The sequence below is a fragment of the Oreochromis niloticus genome, linkage group LG23 (genome assembly GCF_001858045.2).
Source record: "Oreochromis niloticus isolate F11D_XX linkage group LG23, O_niloticus_UMD_NMBU, whole genome shotgun sequence".
NCBI lineage: Eukaryota > Metazoa > Chordata > Actinopteri > Cichliformes > Cichlidae > Oreochromis > Oreochromis niloticus.
In genome coordinates this window covers 29,310,792-29,329,961 of record NC_031986.2, presented here as the reverse complement: position 1 = coordinate 29,329,961, position 19,170 = coordinate 29,310,792, and the positions used below count along the sequence as shown (strand labels likewise).

The following is a 19,170-nucleotide window of genomic DNA, read 5'->3' as shown; positions in this document are numbered from 1 at the left end:
AGCAGCAAGTTAACAAAATATATCGTCAGTGCTCTGATGGAGATCAGATGGTGTTAGCAGTGTGTAAACAACAAGACATATTCCAAGCAATCTTGATTTTTGGTTATATCTACACTCCACTTTTACATCTAGTCCCACTGGTGCATGTAATAGATGTAGTATTCATTGTACTTTTTTCTTCTGTGTAGGTAAGAACACAGTAAAGGTACAGTGACATCAGGGTCTTGTTCAACAAAACCAGGATAAAGGATATGATACCAAAGTCCTGAGGTTGGCAGACTGAACATGAATCATAATCAATGTCAGAATGTGCTGGAGTTATAATTTCAGCTGGCACAATGATCAAACCAAAAACTGTGTTTAAAGGATGGATGTTGCCTATTCATTTGCAAAGTTAGCTTTTTAAATTGTAACTACTACCAACTATTGTTGTTTTGGAGCTTAATGGGGACTATAATGTAGAAAATGAGCATAATGTTTTGTTCTCTATGAAGTGAAACTAGGGACTGATCTCATAACTCACTGGGAAAGCATTTACTGAGGGCATGGATCACAGGACCTGATTTTTCCATAGACTTTCTTTTGCAAACAAACTGAGTCGCCCCCTGCTGGCCTGTAGAAAGAATGCAGCTCCAAAGCACTTCTGTATTGAACTCACTGTTTTTCTCCACCTTTCATATACAGTCTATGGATAAAACATCCATTTATTTTCCTAACCCGTCATCCAGTTAAAGGTCATTGTGAGCACTGCACATGTCACTTGTAAATCCGACTGCTAGCTAAAATGTTTTAGAAATATTTTCCCATTCCAAGCGTTAGTTTTATGTAAAATCCACTGACTATGCACTTTTGTTAGGTCAGCTATGGTCACACAGACCCAGAGGTCTTACCAAAGCAGGAAAAGACAAGCTTGACTTTGTCTGGAAAGGACGTGTTTAGTGTAATTCATGTCATTAAACCCTTGATTACAGACAAAATGGCTTCTGTACACTAACATATATCAGCATAATATATATGAACTATGTTAAATGTTAAAAATCTTGTTAAAATACAGGCAGTATTCCCAAAAAGACATGAAAGTGATCACAGTACTGAGTGAATGAGTTTCAGTGTGCCCACAAAAGTATGGAGCCAACACTATCACACACTGCTGGAACATACACACCCAGGCTGTGACCCTAATCCATCTGCTCTGAAAGGGATTAAACAGCATGCTCTCACACATTGTCACCACAGTCATGTGTGTTTTGTTTTGCACACTCCATGTTGTGTGCTGTTATGTTTGGCTTTTTTATGATTAATGTGTTATGTTGGGCTGCCTAATAATAATGAAACACCTCTTTGCTAGATTCCCAGGAGGAATCTATGAGGATACTCACATTTCTTCTTTCTGTATCAATAACAGATCTTAAAGATCAGTACAGCTTAGCACAGCTGTTTAGCGACTCTGCTCCTATCTTTCAGAAACAAAGTACTAGAGTACCTATGGATAGCCAGATATAGTCATACTGGCCTGAGACTTGGGAATCAAACCCACCTTTTAGCACCTGTTTCATAAATGTATGTTGTAATGGTCAAACTGAATACAGTAACTTTCCCAAATGTCTTTTGAATTACTACACCACCTTTTAATAACTATTAGTTAAAAAGAATCAGACTGAGGAGATTCTAATTCTTCAGGCTTTGTTTTTTAATAATGTCTACATTACTGTAGAATACTGTTGTTTTAGGAACTTTTCCATTGTGCATTTACCAGGAAGGTGTCTGAAAAGTAACACCAAACTATCAGAGTCACAAAAACTATTTTCTTCAATAAGAAAAAGCAGTTCTGCTCCGACCTCCATCGAGTCCTGACCTCAAGATCACTGAGTGTCCAGAGTCAACATTAAGAGAGACGAGATGCATAAAAGCATTAAATTTATCTTGGAATAAGCTGCATGTCAAACTAGTAAGGAGAAGTGGTGTTTTAAAGGCTTTAATGTGGATTTAATTGTATATTTCCCTTTATTCTTTCAAATTGATTAAGTCTTGTGTTTCGCTTGTGTTTAGCCTTCCTGCATGTGCTTTCTTAAGTTGCAGTGTGTAGTGCCAGCCTGGCCACAGTCAGTTTATGAAATAAAGTGATAGTGTGTGTGCAGCTTGTTTTTGGTATTTCTTAGAACTCACCAGGAATTTTTTGTTTTTTTCTGTTATGTTCCTCCACTCTCTTTGATTTTGCTGTGAGCTTACAGCGCCATGGAGCCCTGGAATTGCAGCTGTCAGTGTTCCAGGTAAAACCACTTCGTAGCTCCTCTAATCTTAAAAAAATGCCTCAAGCATTAGCACTTTTTTGGCAAAACTGAACCTATGATTTACAGAAAAGAATGATTTTGCTGAAAAGCTACAGGGTTTATTCTCCAAAAGTTTTGAATACTGAAGAAGAGATTCCAATGCCTGATTCTGACAGGAGTAAAGTGGCAAACTGCAGACAAATAAGGCGACCAGTGTGTGTGAAAATTACCTATTATGTTTTTGATGCTTTTCATCTCAAGACCTTCCTGGCAGAAGCACACACGCAGGAGAAAAAGTAAATCCTCCAAGAAAGACCAGCAATCCCATCAAATGACAATAAACTCATAGTATCCAAACCCAGTCAGACCAAGACAACATCCAGTAACAAAACCCCGGTCTGTCAACAGCAGCTGCTTCTTCTTCATTATCCTCATCATCATCATCTCAGGCTGTTCCAGACATCCAGACGAACAAATCTCCGTCTCTCGCTCTCTTCTTGCATTTCAGTCACACGCACTCACTGACACTCACACAGTCCCGGAACTGTTTGTGTGTTACTGTTGTTAGGTTTGCCTGTGGTCAGTTTTTCCAGCTCCAGCTGTAGTAAAACAGCTCAGCTATGAGCAGTGAGCAGCCTATAAGAAGTCATAGAGGGAGGACTGGGTGGGAGCGTACGTCAGAAGAAAGAGACACAAGGAGGAACACAGAGGAAAATATAGAGTGGAGCTGAGCTGCAGCTGTGTGTGTGTGTGCGTGTGTGTGTGTCAGAGAGACAGTGTGTGTGTGTGTGTGTGTGTGTGTGTGTCAGAGAGACAGAGTGTGTGTATGCATGTTGCCCTGATCATGTGTGCTTCATTTTTGCAGGCTCCATGTTCCTGCCACAGAATCTGTGTGCTGTTATGTCTGTGTCTCTTTTATGAGTCCTGAGTTATGTTGGGCTGCCAAATGTGGACAACATGTGGAAGTAAACATTGTTACTGAAATACCTCCTTTGCTTGATTCAACTCAAGAGTAATCTGATGCTAAAAAAGATTTTTTTGAGCCTGATCTTGGTTGTATTTATACACTTAGCATTTCGGACAGTTGTTTTTGTTGCCTTCCTAGAAACATGAATGTCTGGTTTGCCATATCTATTCACAACGAAATTAGGTGTTCAATTCATTGTAGTGTATGTTCACTGTTAAATTCTAGATATAGTTTTATATGAGTAAAGCAATAACTTTTGCTTGTTTTGAGTTGGTAGCTGTTACACTCAAGCTTCTAAACATATGGCTGAAATTATTTTTGATGTTTCTATAATCCATTTTGGGAGCTATATTTTTAATTCATTCTATGAAAATGAATGAAAATGGCCTTAGTCTTCACCTACTGAGTGATTCACTAAACACTTTAACATGAGAAGCGGCAAGGGGGGTCATTTTGAGCCTTTGGTGTTTTAAAAATCTCATAAATGAATAAAATGAAATCCCTGTTTTCTCATATGTCATAAAATTTCCTAAAATTGGGGAGTGGGAATTCGGGGTTGTGTTGAATTAAAATAAAAAAACCCTTTACTTTACCACTTTTATCAAGAATCCCATGAAGGCATTTTGACCTCATAGTAATTCATGTAAAACCACTACTGTAGCATGCCACCTTGTTGAGCAACACAATTGTTTATATACATTTTGACATGAATACTGCTGTAACACAAGCCAGAGCTAACTAGATTTGTTTGTTAAATAAACACTTATGGGACTGTATTAGATGAAAAATGAATAACTACTGATGGAATGAGGCTGGGATTTTGAGCTGGAGCACAGCGGGGCAGAGCTGGGAGTGTTTGACCAAACGTGTGGAGAACCTCAAGGGTTGCTGGCTGTTCTAAGCAGCGGGGAACTTACTAGAGAGTCCAGAGTAGAGAACTAATCTGAGGAAATGTGAGGTGAAGGAATGCGGACTGAGATGGAGCAGAGAGGACACTTGATGAAAGACTGCAGGTTTGGTGATCAGGGGCAGATGTGGACAAGATGATGTGTTTTAGTTATTCTAATGTGCATTTTAACTCAACAATCTGTAATGAAGTAAACTAAATCTTGGTATCAATCCTGAAACAATGCACTGGATAAGCAGATGAGTAGTAGAAGACAATGGATGGATCGATAGATGCAAGTACACAGAGATTGATGTGGCACACACAAAGAGAAAACACGGAAGTGAGATACTGACATTCACATACAGCAGGAACATAAAAAAACTGCACGTGCACACATAAACAAATGCACATGCGAACTTGTACACATTGTTTTCAGCACAATGCCTGTTCAGTTGTTACACGTATTTTGTGACCTACTTCCTACAAGTGGATAAACATTACTGCATTCCCAGGCATGTCATTTGTGTGTGTGCGTTCATGATTCTTTCACATTGTACAAAGGTTCTCAAAAACAAGAAGTCTGAGCACAGGAAGTGAAAAAGCAGTCAGATTCAGATTCATTCAGATTGTGATACATGCTAACCTCGGCTTTATGTTGATTCTAAAAAAAAAGAAGGGAAAAAAGGAAAGTGTTCAAATGAAGCAGGTTAGAAAGGAAATAAGTAATCAGTGTTGGGGAGTAACGGACTAAATGTAACGCCGTTACTTATTTAAAATACAAAATGTGAGTAACTGTACTAAAAAAAAAAAGTATTGCGTTACAGTTACCGTTTAAAAGCGTGGTAATCAGAATACAGTTACTTTGTTGAAATAAAGGGATTGCACGGCGGTCTTTTCCTGTGGCGGTCATGTTAGGCTATGCCCTCTCTATCTTTAATTCCACGCCGGCTGAAACCCAAACTAAACACACATTAAGAGGCTGTAATGCCTGTGTCTCAATCTTGCGGCCCATGTCCTCCCTACTTGCGGCCCACATAATGACGTGAAGAAACATTTTAAAAAATTATTCACAAAAATTATTTAATATGAAGTCAATAGGCAGAGTGTTACAGACATAGCCCTAAAGAATGTAGCCTCATGGGCAGTGTAGTCCGTGCTGCAGGGAGAATGGACTGTCACACCCAATATGTGTCTGTGAGTGAGGGAGGGAGAAAAAGAGTTGAAAAGCACGAGTTCTCACTGAGCAGAAACGGGAGCTGGAAGCATGTAAATATAATAATAACCACTGCAGCCAAAAAGAGTGCCTGACGAGCCCAGTTATAATTAAGCTATTAAGACTTGACTGTACACTGTGTTTGTGTTTTCCTCCAAAACAATAAGTTCTGTTGAAGCAGCCTTTCAACGCCTCTCTCTGTCTCTCACTAGCAAAGTTGACCCAGACAACAAAGTAAAGCTATTTTTCGGCTACCAGCCCGACACGAACCTGACGTATTAGCCAGAGGTCCCTTTACTACGGTTCGAAGCCGCGGACCTGTTTAGTTAGTTTTCTATACGAGATCGCTGCAAAAAGTGCAGCCTTACCTAATGTCCACCCTACTGTTACTCATTTTATATTAAGAATTAAAAATCTAGTTGGTATTGGTATGGCGAGTAGCCTTCAGTAATAGTAATAAATCACACAGCAATAGTACATTCATGTAGTTGTAAAAAGCACGATAATATATTAAGCAATCCAAAGCATTCAGAAAGTATTCAGAATACGTTACTCTCATTGAGTAACGTAATGGAATACCTTACAAAATACATTTTGGGGCATGTATTCTGTAATCTGTGGAATACATTTTAAACGTAACCTTCCCAACACTGTAAGTAATGAAGTGGCAAACACGGCAGTTTTGGAAATGGGCACTTGGGGTTGATTCCAAATGTGAGTCAGTCCCCAAAGATCACAATATTTAAATCCCTTATGTTGCATGCATTTAAATATATACTGTACACATGAAAGTATCAAAGTTGAAAAATTGACACTCCACAAACCAATCAGTGACTGAATTGTTATAGTCATCTTTTATATATAGTTTATGATTAAAGTACAGTTCATTTGCTCAAAAAGGGGAAGAAATTGCATAAAAATTGCTTTGCAACAGTGAATATATCAGAATAAACATAAGCAAAGGGAAACATTTCTTTCCAGCCAAGTAGAATATTTACTGTACTGTTATTATGTGCCCCAGGACTTTAATTTTAATTTACTGATGCAATGTTTAAATGTTTTCTAGGCAACAGGACAAAAAAAGCATCTGTGAAGGGACAAGCAGAGAAAAATGATGCACACATGGTGATCAAGAGAATGGAAAGACAGAAAGGTGAAGATGAAACCTGGATTTTATCTGGTAAGTGCATGATGTTAAATTATGTAATTCTTAGCAGTGATGTGAACTGGGAATGTTATATAGACTAGAGTCTCTATTAACAGCATGAAGCAGGATAACAGCGGTCTCATGAATGAGTTCAGTGTGTTTCGAGTAGACCCACATTATACTCGCAGCTACAGTTTTTAAGTGGAAGTAGTGGGGTGCCCCTGCTTTTTTAAGTTCATGCTGTAACCACATTAATTTGTGAAGATCTGCTCATTACAGACTTTATAGTGGTTTCCAATTTAAAATGTTTGCCAAGCAGTGAATATGCAACAAACTAATTTTAATATACCTGCACTTCTTCGATGAAAAACATATGATTTGTGAGAATTTGTTTCCATTAATAAAAGGTTTTATATCGCATGTGAAAACATGCAGAAGTTTATCAAACACTGTCTTAAGACAGCTTCCTATCTCTCACTGATCTCTGTCAATCTCAGATACAGGCAGCACACAAAACAGATGCTTTTTTCATACACAAACACAAATACACAATTATGATGTAGAGCCTGTGTTATTTTGGGGTTGTTGTTCCTCAAGGTCTAGGTGAGGGGGGGGCTTCCTATTGGTTCTCAGGAAGAAGGCGTCAACGCAAGAAAACAATCAGAGGATGTCCAGTGACAGATCCGCTGATAACACTTCTCTGTTTCTCATTCCCCGACACACACATACATTATCCCAATGAATATCATTATCACCTCATGAAATGTGGACTGCTAATAATGAGTCACAAGCCTGATCCTGTTTTTAACCCTGAACACTGGGGCGTCTTGCAACGTGTGCACTTCTATACGTATGTGGTATGTAGTCGTCTTTGTTGTTGTTGCCATAAATATGAGCATGCTTGGTCTTGATCTTGGACTTGACAGCGACTGACAAAACAAAATACTCTGATGTTTGTCCATCAGTCAGCACATATGTTGAGTAATGGGAGCACAGAAACATCTCTGTTGCTACTGTAAATCACAGGTTTCAACCAATGACACTAAAACCTTATGCCACATAAAGACCTCTGGTTACTATTACACAACAAATAGGATGTTAAAGCTGCATGAACAAACATGCTTCTTATCATTCAAAAATCAATTTGAATGACCAGCTTGAAAATGTAAAGACCCCATATTGGTTGCCTTGGCAGCAAGCAAAGAAAAAAAAAACCTACTAAACTGGAAAGGAAGAAACTGTTTCTTAATATCTCCGTGATAAGGCCCAAAAAATCTGCATAGGAAGACTAATGGCAATAAAAAACAATAGATACTGGAGCTCATTTCTTTCTTTCTGTGCCATATAAGCAAGGATATTACACACAGATAGAAGAACCTGCACGTATTCTAACAACAGAGCGATGCACTCGTCAGCCAGAACACTTCATCCAAACTTTTTTCTTGATTTGTGCATTCATCGGCATATTTTTTTCAATTAGGGAACTCGTATTAGCTGAAAATGATGTACTGGATTTTTCTTTGTAACTGTTATTATTTTCATTGCTATTAGGATTACGACGATAATGGTTATTTACATATTAAAGTTTAAGTTTTACTTGTGGTTCTCACTCTTTGTTGAATTTTAACAGCAAAGAGTTGTTCACTTTTTGTTCACTTTTTGCTTGTGTCTTATATTTATCATCACCTTTTATATATTTTGCATGATAATTTCAGTTAAAAATCCTCAATCGAAGTTCATTTGGTGCTGCTTTAATCGATGTCAAATTTTTAAATCAGAAAAGTAAAATTTTCACTAACTCCTTAGATACATCTTTTTTACCTGCTGTTCTCGAAGTGGGTGTTAAAACTGTGAACACTACTGCACACTGTCACGTATGAATAGGTTATAAGGCCCCAGGCATTAGAGTCTGGTGAAACGCAATCTGGTGAAAATATGAGACCCAATATTTCACAAAGATCCACTTTTAGAAGCAATTGTCTTCTTTATGATTTACATCATTTTAAATGAATTTTGACCCACTCTGCTTTATACTGTTGCTTCAGTTCTTTGATGTTTGCAGGTATTCATTTAAACACAGCTCTCTTAAGGGCCAGTCTGAATGAAGTCTCAACTTTAACAAGACCATTATAAAACCTTGATTGATTTTTCTCTTTGTGCTTGAAATCACTGTCCTGACGCATGGCCCAATTTCAGCCAAGCTTATATTGTCAGACAAATGGCCTCATATTTGACTCTAGGATACTTTATAGTTTATACAGAGGAGTTCATGGTCAACACAATCATTGCAAGGTAGCCAGTTCCTGCATATGCAACCAAGCTCAAATTATCACCCCTCCGCCACCATGCTTGACAGCTGATATGGAAAGTGCCATTGTTTAAACACACATAAATGCTACAGACCAGCAAACTGCAAAGACCTCTGCTTTTAAAGTGAGGTCCACCATTAATGATTCTAGTCTTACTTAGTACATCAGTCAGGGTAAGCAGGGATGCAGATCATTGTCTTGTGCCTGAAGTGTTATAGAAATTATTATCATGGTAAAACCTTAGGAACATATCCTTAAGTCATAAGGAGAGGACTGAAAATGTTGTGGTTACTGTAGTTATGTGACAATGAGAATGTGAGTTGAAGTTACAGTAAACCACCAGTAAGATCAAATAACTTCAACAAAGTATCTGTTCTTCTACTAGAACTGTGATTTGTACAAAGTTTATTAAGAAAAATGCAGCAAAGCTTACGCACTCCAATCAGCCATATTTTCAGTACAGTTCTCTTTTTTTGTACAAACTTACTAAAGATTATAAATGAAACTAATTACCAACATGCTAGTATGCTAACATTAGCCGTTCTATAGGAAGGTTCCTAAAACCGCTGACGCCAACAAACAAGCTTCATTTCCTCTTCTTTCAATGGGATCTGAAGCTTTTGTTGCTTCTGCAACAAAACATCTGTTTGCAGGTTTCATCATCATCTAGAGTTGAATAAATAGGCTGTAGCAGCAGGATTGATATGAGCAACTACAACATGAGTCAGCAACAATAACAGTGTAAAATTATTTTTTGTTATTAATAAAGACATTAAGATTTTATTGACTAGGACCTAACAGCAACTGAATGTCCGTGCTTTAGCAGGGCAGCTGTCTCATAGACACAGATTCATACTTTATAAGCTGCAGTCAAAACATCTTTTAAATTGTTGCTTGTTTTATTTTGAAGTCTTTGAACACATAATAAAAGTAATTTTGCTTCTTCCAAGCCAAATTTTTAGTGCTATAGTGCCCAAATTTCTAATCACTCCCAAAGCTTGTATTGAACCAAAATTGTATAGTAGTGTAAAGGTAACATATTAAAAGGGTTGAGAGAAGAAGGTAATGGAGCATAGAGGATTTACATACTTCCTAGTATGGCTGATTCAGTCTCCTGACACACCTCCAGGAAGTTGTTGTAAGATTCCATCTCAGCAATGGAGATCCGTACAGTGGAATAAGGTCCATAAACATCCATATTTACCACAACTTGTAAAGCAAGATCCAAAGGTCTGATGTAGCAGCCTTCCTCAAGATACTGTTTGTAGTCAGAATAAACTGAATCTCACATGGCTGTACTGCATGTATATTCTTTTCTATGGTATCTACCTGTCCTGCCTCCCCACTGACTCTGTAAGAGAAGCAGGGGGGTGATCCATGTTTGTCTAATGCTTCTCCTGTCTGTTACACACACAAATACACACTTTTTTTTGTTTTCTATGCCGCAGTTCTGCTGGACCTGTTTGTTGCATGTCCCTGTACAGCCCACAAGATACCTCTAACCTCTCTACTTCTGTCTGTGTCTGTTTCTGTCTCTCTGTCATAATCTCTGCTACAGGGTAAAGCCTATTACAGGTCATTTGCATACACCCACACCTGTTACAATCACAGACCTGCTGTGAAGGAGGGAGTCTACACTCTATGTAGACTCTATTAGAGGTTATTTTATACTCTGTACACTTTTTTTCAATTGTAAATTTTTTGAAATAATTAAAAAACAAAAAAAAATAAATTTAAAAAGGATATCATGGAGAAATACAGTGTCGTTTCTAGTGAGCCAGTATGCAAAACATCAGCATCCTGGCTGCCTACCCACATGAAGTGTAAGTGTAATATTTTCGGTCACACCTGTGCTCTTGCTCTGATGTGACAATGCTGCAAACCTTTTAAACACAATCACAACCTATGATAAAGTCAAGAGAATCAGTTTGATGGCACCAGGAAGAGTGAAGATATTCTCTAGCTCAGAATGACCTGATCTATTCTTGCATAGACGCCGTCTGACACTACACAGACTTTTTTATAATAGGGTGCTAATTTGGTAAAAACCATGTAATGCCTGATAGGACTTATTCTGAGACTTAGAGCACTGCCTTGAAATGTCTAAAATATTTCTGAACTGAAATGCATGTGAGAAAACAGCTTATTTATATGGCGAAAACAGCTCTACCTGCTGGAGTCTTATTTTAAGCTGTCGTAGTGGATTACAGCAGTGAACTCTATTCAGGCACACACTGTACTTAATCTTTTACAGTTTTTAACCCAGACAAAAATCAGCTCATGTAACCTTTCAAGCCACTAAACAAAAATAAAAGTTTTTTGGATGTGTCTAAAATCATGTAAGCATCTCATTTGAAGGTTTGCTGTATGGTGCTTTATTTTTGGCAAGTAAATTACCTAAACTTAGAGTAATTTCAGGTAAAACAGAGGGTTTTTTAAAATATTGGCATTTTTGTTTGTTTGTTTGTTTTGTTTGAGGATTCATAATAATGACAGGCATTCAAAATACCTGATCTCAGTTCATTACCAAATGAAATGATTGAAATGAAATCAATTCTCAGCTCAGTTTTTTCAGATTTTTCACATGCAAACAAACAGATTTAACCAGTTGGAGCATCATCTAGTGGTGATGCAAATTCAAATATGCAAAATGTAAATGGTAAAATAATTATTTTTTTTATCTCACACATACAGCTAGACGCTGCTCCGGATCTATCTGTAAAATTATTTCTCTGCCTCTTCAGAATCGATCCCAACTCTGCCAACAATCGATCAAACTGCCCGACTAACATCCTGCAAATGCATGAAAGCAGCTGTGATTCAACTTCAACTCCTGGATTAAACCAATAAATTCTCCCTGCTGTTGCCTTCTGTTGAGAACTGGATGAACCCAGAATCTCTGTTTCTTCCTTTTCTTGTGTAGAAACACCAGGACCAGCACATCATTGCTTGACGTGTACTGCGTTTCTTTTTTTATTTTTTGTAGTGTGTTTTTGAGGACAAATTCTTTTGCAAAACTGCGATGCTTTTGGTGCGTATTTAGATTACATGACAAATTTGCATCTCAAATAATTTGAATTTCGGATTGTTTTTTAAGGTCCAATGGTCAATTCAAATTTTAATTACATATGACTGAGCCTGTCACACCTGCCTGTGAGGATTTTAGCTTTCACTAAGGTTATCCTTTCCTCTGACTGTCATAACTGGTCTCTGCTGTCCTTTGTCAGTCAGCTGTATCTGGAACTCTTTCTTTTCAGCCTAAAAACTGAAGTTCTACAGGACCTTAACCTTAATATCTTTTTCATGTGCAGTTATGAGTCAAGTATATCTGGCCTTTTTGAAAAATTGATGTTGGTTCTCTTGATGTCAGCCAGCTCCTTTAATTCCCCTGGAGAGGCTTGCTGTTCCCTTTATTCTCTCTTTTACTGCCCAAGATACACACTTTCTGTTTGTTCTGTGGGACATCTGCTGTGATATCCATGCATGCTTCCTGTTTCATCCTTAATAGTTGATCTAGCCCTTCTTTGTGGATGCTCTAGGTACTGGACTTAAGGAGGAATCTTCTGCTAACAAATTCTTAAGCTTATAACAGGATTGTTGATTTAGAGAGAATCACAGAAGCACCAGTGACCTCAGATAATCCTTGTAACAAGTAAGAAACATATTTTTCAGCTAATTTTTCAAGTGGAGTTTCTGCACCTTCTGTTAAATGGACTCTTTCAATAACTCCTCACCACTGCATAAGCTACTATTATTCAGGTGCCCATTTAAGTTATTTTGCCCTCTTCCATCTCTATGCAGTCTCACAATCAGTGTTTTACATTAGTTTATCATGTGTTATTGTTATCATGTCACAATAAGCAAAGACTGAGAAATCTGCACTTTGTTAAACTGTGTTCGTGCAGCCACCATGTATAAAAATGTTAGCATGTACAATAATGTAGCTTACCTGCTTGTATTTTATATTTCATAAGATCAAATACATGTCAACCTCTAAGATCATTGTAAATCATTTGTATACTTTTTGATTTGTCAAGAACACTAGAAATGACAATGATAACAATCCCATAGCTGTGACATTGTTGCTGCTTCTTTGTGTTGCACACAAATTCGTGATGCAGCATCTACCATACAGTCTCACAATTCCCAAACCAATCATTCAACAATAATGTAACACATGTGCCAGGCCGGTCTGTCTATCTACTTGACACATACTGGCACCAAAAGTCATGTGAATTTAAACATGGTGTTCAAAAATAACCAGAGACCAACTAAAAACAAAAAGACATGAAAGCAAAACTAAAATCTAGAGCAACATTTTTACATATGAGACAAAGTCCTGTCAGTTATGCTTCCACCACCACCACTCTAACCTTTATTGTAAATTTGCAAACTTCCTCACCAGGTAAGACACTAGGTTTGAGTATTTTTATTAAAAAGTGTTAAGGAGTTCCCAGTTGATTGCAACGTGATGGCAAGAGGTCTTGAATGCATCTAAATATAATAATGCCCATAAATCAATGACAAGAAAAAAAATCACCTTACACACACACAAATTACATATATCACATATTAAAAATAATGATCTATAATGTCAATAAGTTTGCAGTTTCCCATTTTGAAGGACTTGAACAGTCACTAAGTGTAATTTCAAACTAACCTAGATTGGAATAGACTAACACTTTACCACACAAAACAGTATTAATAAGCTGCAGGTCCATGTCACTCCCACTCCTGACAAACCGCTACAGACTCGTATGTATCTCCATCACTACCACTGACAAGGTGGTACTAAGGAAGCAGCATTATTATAGGCTTTGACCCTTTAAAGCTCTTTTACTGAGTACAGATTAAGTCAAAGCTATATAGCACACACACCTTTAACACAGTCACTACAGTCAATATGACAGTCACTTACATATTACTGATCCCATGTTGCTGCTGATCTTTCTGTGACACAGTGTACAGGAGGGGCTGAGCCACACCGCTAAACCAACATCCAGTCCAATGTCCACAGCAACACACACATACAAAGATCTGGTGATACTACAGTCCACTCCTCAGGGCTGTCTGGTTTTCCTCAGTACTTCAGGACCAGTCCTTGTCATTTTGTGTGTAAGAGTAGCGAGAGACGGCAGAGAGGTATGGATATGTGTGTGCTGATGTTCGTGTTTTCGTCAAAGAGGGGGGTTGAGCCTCTCCTGGCAGCCTTGTGACCGGCTTAGCTGCTCAGTTCTTACCACAGTTTACACAAATATCCTCAACAATACTCTCATCAGGCAGTGGGGACTTCCCTTCCCCTCTGCATCCTTCCATGTTAGCTCCCAGCTTTCCTTTCCCCCCGTCCTGCTTCTTTTATGCCCCCTCCTCTCAAATGATTTATAAGGCTTCTCCACATTGTTTCCTCACTAGATCTGGCTATGGATGCGTGCGAGACGGCTGACACGCCTTATCTACAGACAAAGCTTTAGACTTTGAATTGATCATGTATATAAAACAGCATAATTAGACAGGTTTTGGTCACACTCAGAGTCAAAGATCATTTATTCTAGTTGCATCGACTACATTATTCAGAACAGAAAAAATTGTATGATGTTGGTTATCCATCAATAAGTGTTTTCCCTCCATCTCTTCTTGGATACTTTTAATTTCTTAGTTAAAAATGTAAAATATTAAGAAGATATAAAATAGTAAGATAGCGAATATTTACATGCACATCTGTTGGGTTATGTCCAAAAAGAGGGTCAGGGCTGTGGTGCGTGTGTCCAAATAGTTTAATAAGTGTGTTACAGAATGTATGTGATCTATAATAAATGTTCGTTGCAGACAATAGTCTTGGCAGTTTGTCAGACTTCTTCTTTTAGGTTAAATGTTGATGTTTTCTGATTGTTAAAACTTTTCATTCCATATAAAAATACATGAAAATATAATATTTAAGGTGACTAAGGAGGATGCATTACTGCAATTTGGAATGACACATTACTTGTATTTGAGGTTTTATCGTACTAATTTGTATCTGTTTAATTCCATTGGGTGTCTCTTTTCACACATGAAGATGAGAAAAACCACTGAGTGCTAATCAGCAGCAACCAAGACAACTACAGTCATCAGCAACAGCCAATATCTGTCAGTGACCTCAGCCTCTCAGAAATGTTTGTCCTTTCCACACGACTACAGGACTCCTCATTAAAGGACACGCAACAAAAAAGTTCTGGGGTATTGCAAATCAGTTGTCTTGGTTCTTTTTGTGTTGTGTGACTGGATAGTTTGTGGAGGATAAATATTTTCACTAAAATGTACCCGAGTTTCTTACTTACTGTGTTATTTAACATCTAGTTCACACAAGTTACTCTTAAAATGACTTTTCTCAGAAACCTCTGGTGTTATAGCCTTATACAGTATTTCCATTCAGACAGTTCACCCATCAGCCTGAATCTTTCTCCACTCGAGTTTGAAAGTTGGTAATGTTGAGCTGCATGTATATCAGTTAGAGCAGCCTGTAGGAATTGAATTTTTCAAAACTATTTCAACAAAAAGAATAGAGCTTTTATGCTGCTGGTCCATTTAAAAAAAGTCTCTTTTTTGGTCAACTACTGTTCTAACCGCTGACATCATGGATTATGTCACTGCAGGCCTTGGCTAGCTCACTGACAATGACCTTCTCCTGCTGGAACCAGAAAATCACCATAAACTTGAAATGACGCAAGCCAGCTATCTTAAAGTGACAGTCCAGGATGCACAAAACGTGCATTTCCACACATTACTGAGTACTGACGTTTCAGACCAGGCACTAGAACAATCTGAATAATTGATGAACATGGCATTCCCACCAGTCCCAGATCGAAAAGGAACAGATGTTGTTTTTTGTTCTCTTTAGCACTTTATTGTTAGCATAAAAAACTAGCTTTCACTCAGTGTGTTTAGCTGTTAAGTTATAGATGAAATGATTTCAGAACTTTCAAGGAAAGCAAAACAGTTTGCGTTTCTGATAAAATGCAAAAAACTGAAAGTGAAACCTGATGAGCGTTTCCAAGGAACACTGTGATTACAGGAATACCTTTCAAAATTTATCAAGTACTTTTACAGCCAACTGAAGTTTTCAAAATGACAAACTAAAAGGAAAACAGTAGTTGTTTCAACGAGTCTGCCCTGTAGTCAACACTGAAACTGTGACCAGACCACTTGACCTTGGCTCATTTGACCTGCTCAGCATTTATCCTCTTAAAAATTGGTCTGTAAAAAAATGAGGCCAAACTGTGAAAGTTCTCCTGTGCTATTGTTCAGCTCTATTGTTGTGAGCAGGACCGTTCAGCTGGCCTCTGTAGAGCAGACAGAAAGAAAGACACTTTCCAAAGGATATGGTGTGCCTCCCCTCTCCACCTCCACTCCTGTATCATATACAGGAAGAGGAAGCAGACAGAATACAGTGCTAACGTCATCACTACAAAGATTGGCGCTGTTTGGAAGCTTGGGTGGGTGACAGGGGTTTCAGGCAGGAGGCCTCTGAATAATATTACAAATCCTGAGCTGCTATCAATAGGCTGCAATTGAGATTTCAGTAGCAGACCTCTGAAGACATGTAAGATGAGAACGCTGTCAAACACAGAAAACTGGTAGTGTAATGTTAGATGAATCTCCAGAAAGATACAATGCAGCAAGCAAAAAGCCAGGCAACAATACTGCTAATACTGCCCTGTTGTATCTTATACCAAACGACATATATGACCACATTATGATTTGAGTTCCAAGCTGTAAGGATAAGCATCTAACCTAGCACCATAAACTCAATACAATATCATAAATGATATATAGCGATTTTCATACATGCACTACAAACCACCTTGCTTTTTTAAGGGGGCATAGCAAAGCATTAAGAAGCTACTCAGAAGACATAATCTGTTCAGCATGTCCTGAGTCTGCTCCATAGTCTCTTCAAGGTCAATCAAGCCCAAAACACCTGGAGGTAGACCTGTGCCCAAATGACTTTACCTAACTCTATTTAATCCTTTCCGATTACATAAATGTTTTTAATTTATTTATTTGACATGTGACAGATAGCTGTGTACAACAGTCAGCCAATAAGATTGACAGTTTCTGAGTTATGTAGAAAAGACTTCAACCGAGAAGAGGAATCACAGATCCATAACAGGTCGGCATTTTGTTGGCGAGATAACTCATAATTAAAACAACTGGGAATTGTGTAGGGGAGACCGGGGATAGTTGTAACATAACATTTGACATTTCTGTCTGTAAATTGGAGCTCTTTTAAGGTAGTGGATTCGAAATGTAATGCAAAGTATTTACATGTCTCTGCTATTAAATAGTGCAGCTATTTTCTCTGCAGCACAATTACTCATTACATGGTATGGTCTCAAACACAAAGAGTGAAATGTTACAATTAACCCCATAGTCTGGGTTAGTTGTAACATATCCTGGGGTGAAATGTAACACAATGAAATAAGGGTACTGACAGAATCTTAGCATGTAATAAAATTACTTTTTTTCATTCTTACCTTGGTGTGGTTTGCAAAGTGCTTCAGAAAGATGAGGAAATCTGTTTCTTGCACCCATCCTGATTTATTTCCACTACCAATACTTCCTACTGGCCCATCTCTGACACAGTGGTCTGCATCATGTATGTGTGGGAACACAAACAGTGGAGGAATTGTGTTGCCAATGGCATTAACCGCATATACAAAGGTGACCAGTGAACCTCTCTCTGCTGATGTCATTACCCCAACTTGTTTAATATAAGTTAAAGTAATTGGGTGGTAAGTTGTAACATTTGCATTATTGTTACAACTAACTCAGACTGTTGCTGTTACAACTGACCCAGACTCCTATAGCCATGAACTAGCTAACATTACAGCCAACGGCTAAAACATTAGCACTAATGACCTACACAGAATATATCCCCATAGACATCCAAATAACATAATTTAAGTTTGATGAGTTTAACTGCAAAGCACATAATGCTATTAGAAATTGACATAAAGTTAAAAAAAAAAAAACCCAACCTTTTTTCTTCTTAAATTGTCTGTGTTTGCCAAAATGTGCTAATTTTTCACATGTGATAGAAGAACTGAATTGGGTATGTACAGAATGAATCACATCATTTGAAACTTATCTCTGATTGGAGAAATTGGAAGTGCTACAACTGACCCACATTACAACTATCCCCGGTCTCCCCTACAAGCTAATATGCAACGTGACTAACATAACATTAGTCACCTATATGTGATCATAATGACATCACCAGTTCAGATAACAGTTTAGAAATAAGGTTTGAAAGTGTTGCCTGAAACTGTTTGGCTCTTCCTCTGCTTCTGCATACTCTGAAACCCAATTCATGTCAAACAGTATCATCTTATAACAGAGGTACAGTACATTCTCATGATCTGTCTCTACTGATCTAACACACACACCAAGGAAAATTGATTCCATCTTTGATCAATTACATTCCACCATTCGAGGCTTCACGTCCTCCTGCTGCCTGCACAATATCAAAGGTGAAAAGCCAACAAGCTCTTTTCAAAATGACTGTACAGAAAATTAGAGCAAGTGATCTGTCATTCCTTTAATAGCAATAAGCAGAGGTGAAATTATATCACCAAAAGCCCTTATAGTTTGTTTTGTTTATACTCATAAAGGATGCAAGTTTATGATCAAGTGCAAAGGTATATAAATAGCAAACATTTACAGTGTAAGTCAACATTTATTTAAAATAGTAATTTAATCAGTGTCTGAAGCTGTGGGCTGGGTCTGGTCTAAGAAGGAACAAAAATGAGCTCCCCGCTGCTGAATGAGCAATGTGTTGTTGTGTTTAACTAATTAAGAGAGAATGCTTGAAGTACTGCAACAACATTAATGTGTAGGTTCCTATAAAGTGGGCTTCTCTTTAAATGCTGTTCCTATAAAACTACTCGTTAGCACATTGTGTTTAATAGACTGTGAAATGAAGTACAATTATAGATTAAGTTGTCATCCATTCAGTTTCTGATTCTCTGCATTAGTATGCTTTTGGTTGTGGTTGAATAGTGGAAAAAAAATGACCACCAACATTTTTTGGTAATCACTTTCACTTGACCCTGATGAGAAATATTATAAAGTCATAGAAATGATGGCGATTTCATAGTAACTTTGAAATCCAGTGCTCAGGAAATTCAACTGCACTTATGCTTAAAAAGTGCATTCTGTTAACATGGGTCTGCTGTGGTGAAAGTACAAAGTCCTGTAGATGAATTCCAAATAGGTGCATCTTAGATAACATGCTTTTTATGCAACACTGGAATATAGCAGCCTACCAGTCGTAACAGTGAAAAGCTGTACTAGGAAAAATTGCCTCACCTAGCCATCGACTCATACTTTACCTTCC

At 37.9% G+C, this 19,170-nt stretch overlaps 1 protein-coding gene across 9 annotated transcripts in view; it reads right to left on the bottom strand.

Moving 5' to 3' along the window:
• The window catches only part of mcf2l2 (MCF.2 cell line derived transforming sequence-like 2), a 96,423-nt gene that overhangs the window by 74,170 nt on the left and 3,083 nt on the right, over positions 1–19,170 (bottom strand). Inside the window, exon 1 of one of the 9 annotated variants that reach the window (XM_025902845.1) lies at positions 13,714–14,012. The exons of 7 other annotated variants lie outside the window; for them this stretch is intronic. In XM_025902845.1, the coding sequence (XP_025758630.1) occupies positions 13,714–13,729 (16 nt within the window). In that variant the 5' untranslated portion in view covers positions 13,730–14,012. Of the gene's footprint in view, positions 1–2,500; positions 2,888–13,713; positions 14,013–19,170 lie in introns of those variants that run through there. One more of the 9 variants, XM_025902844.1, reaches the window with a different exon arrangement.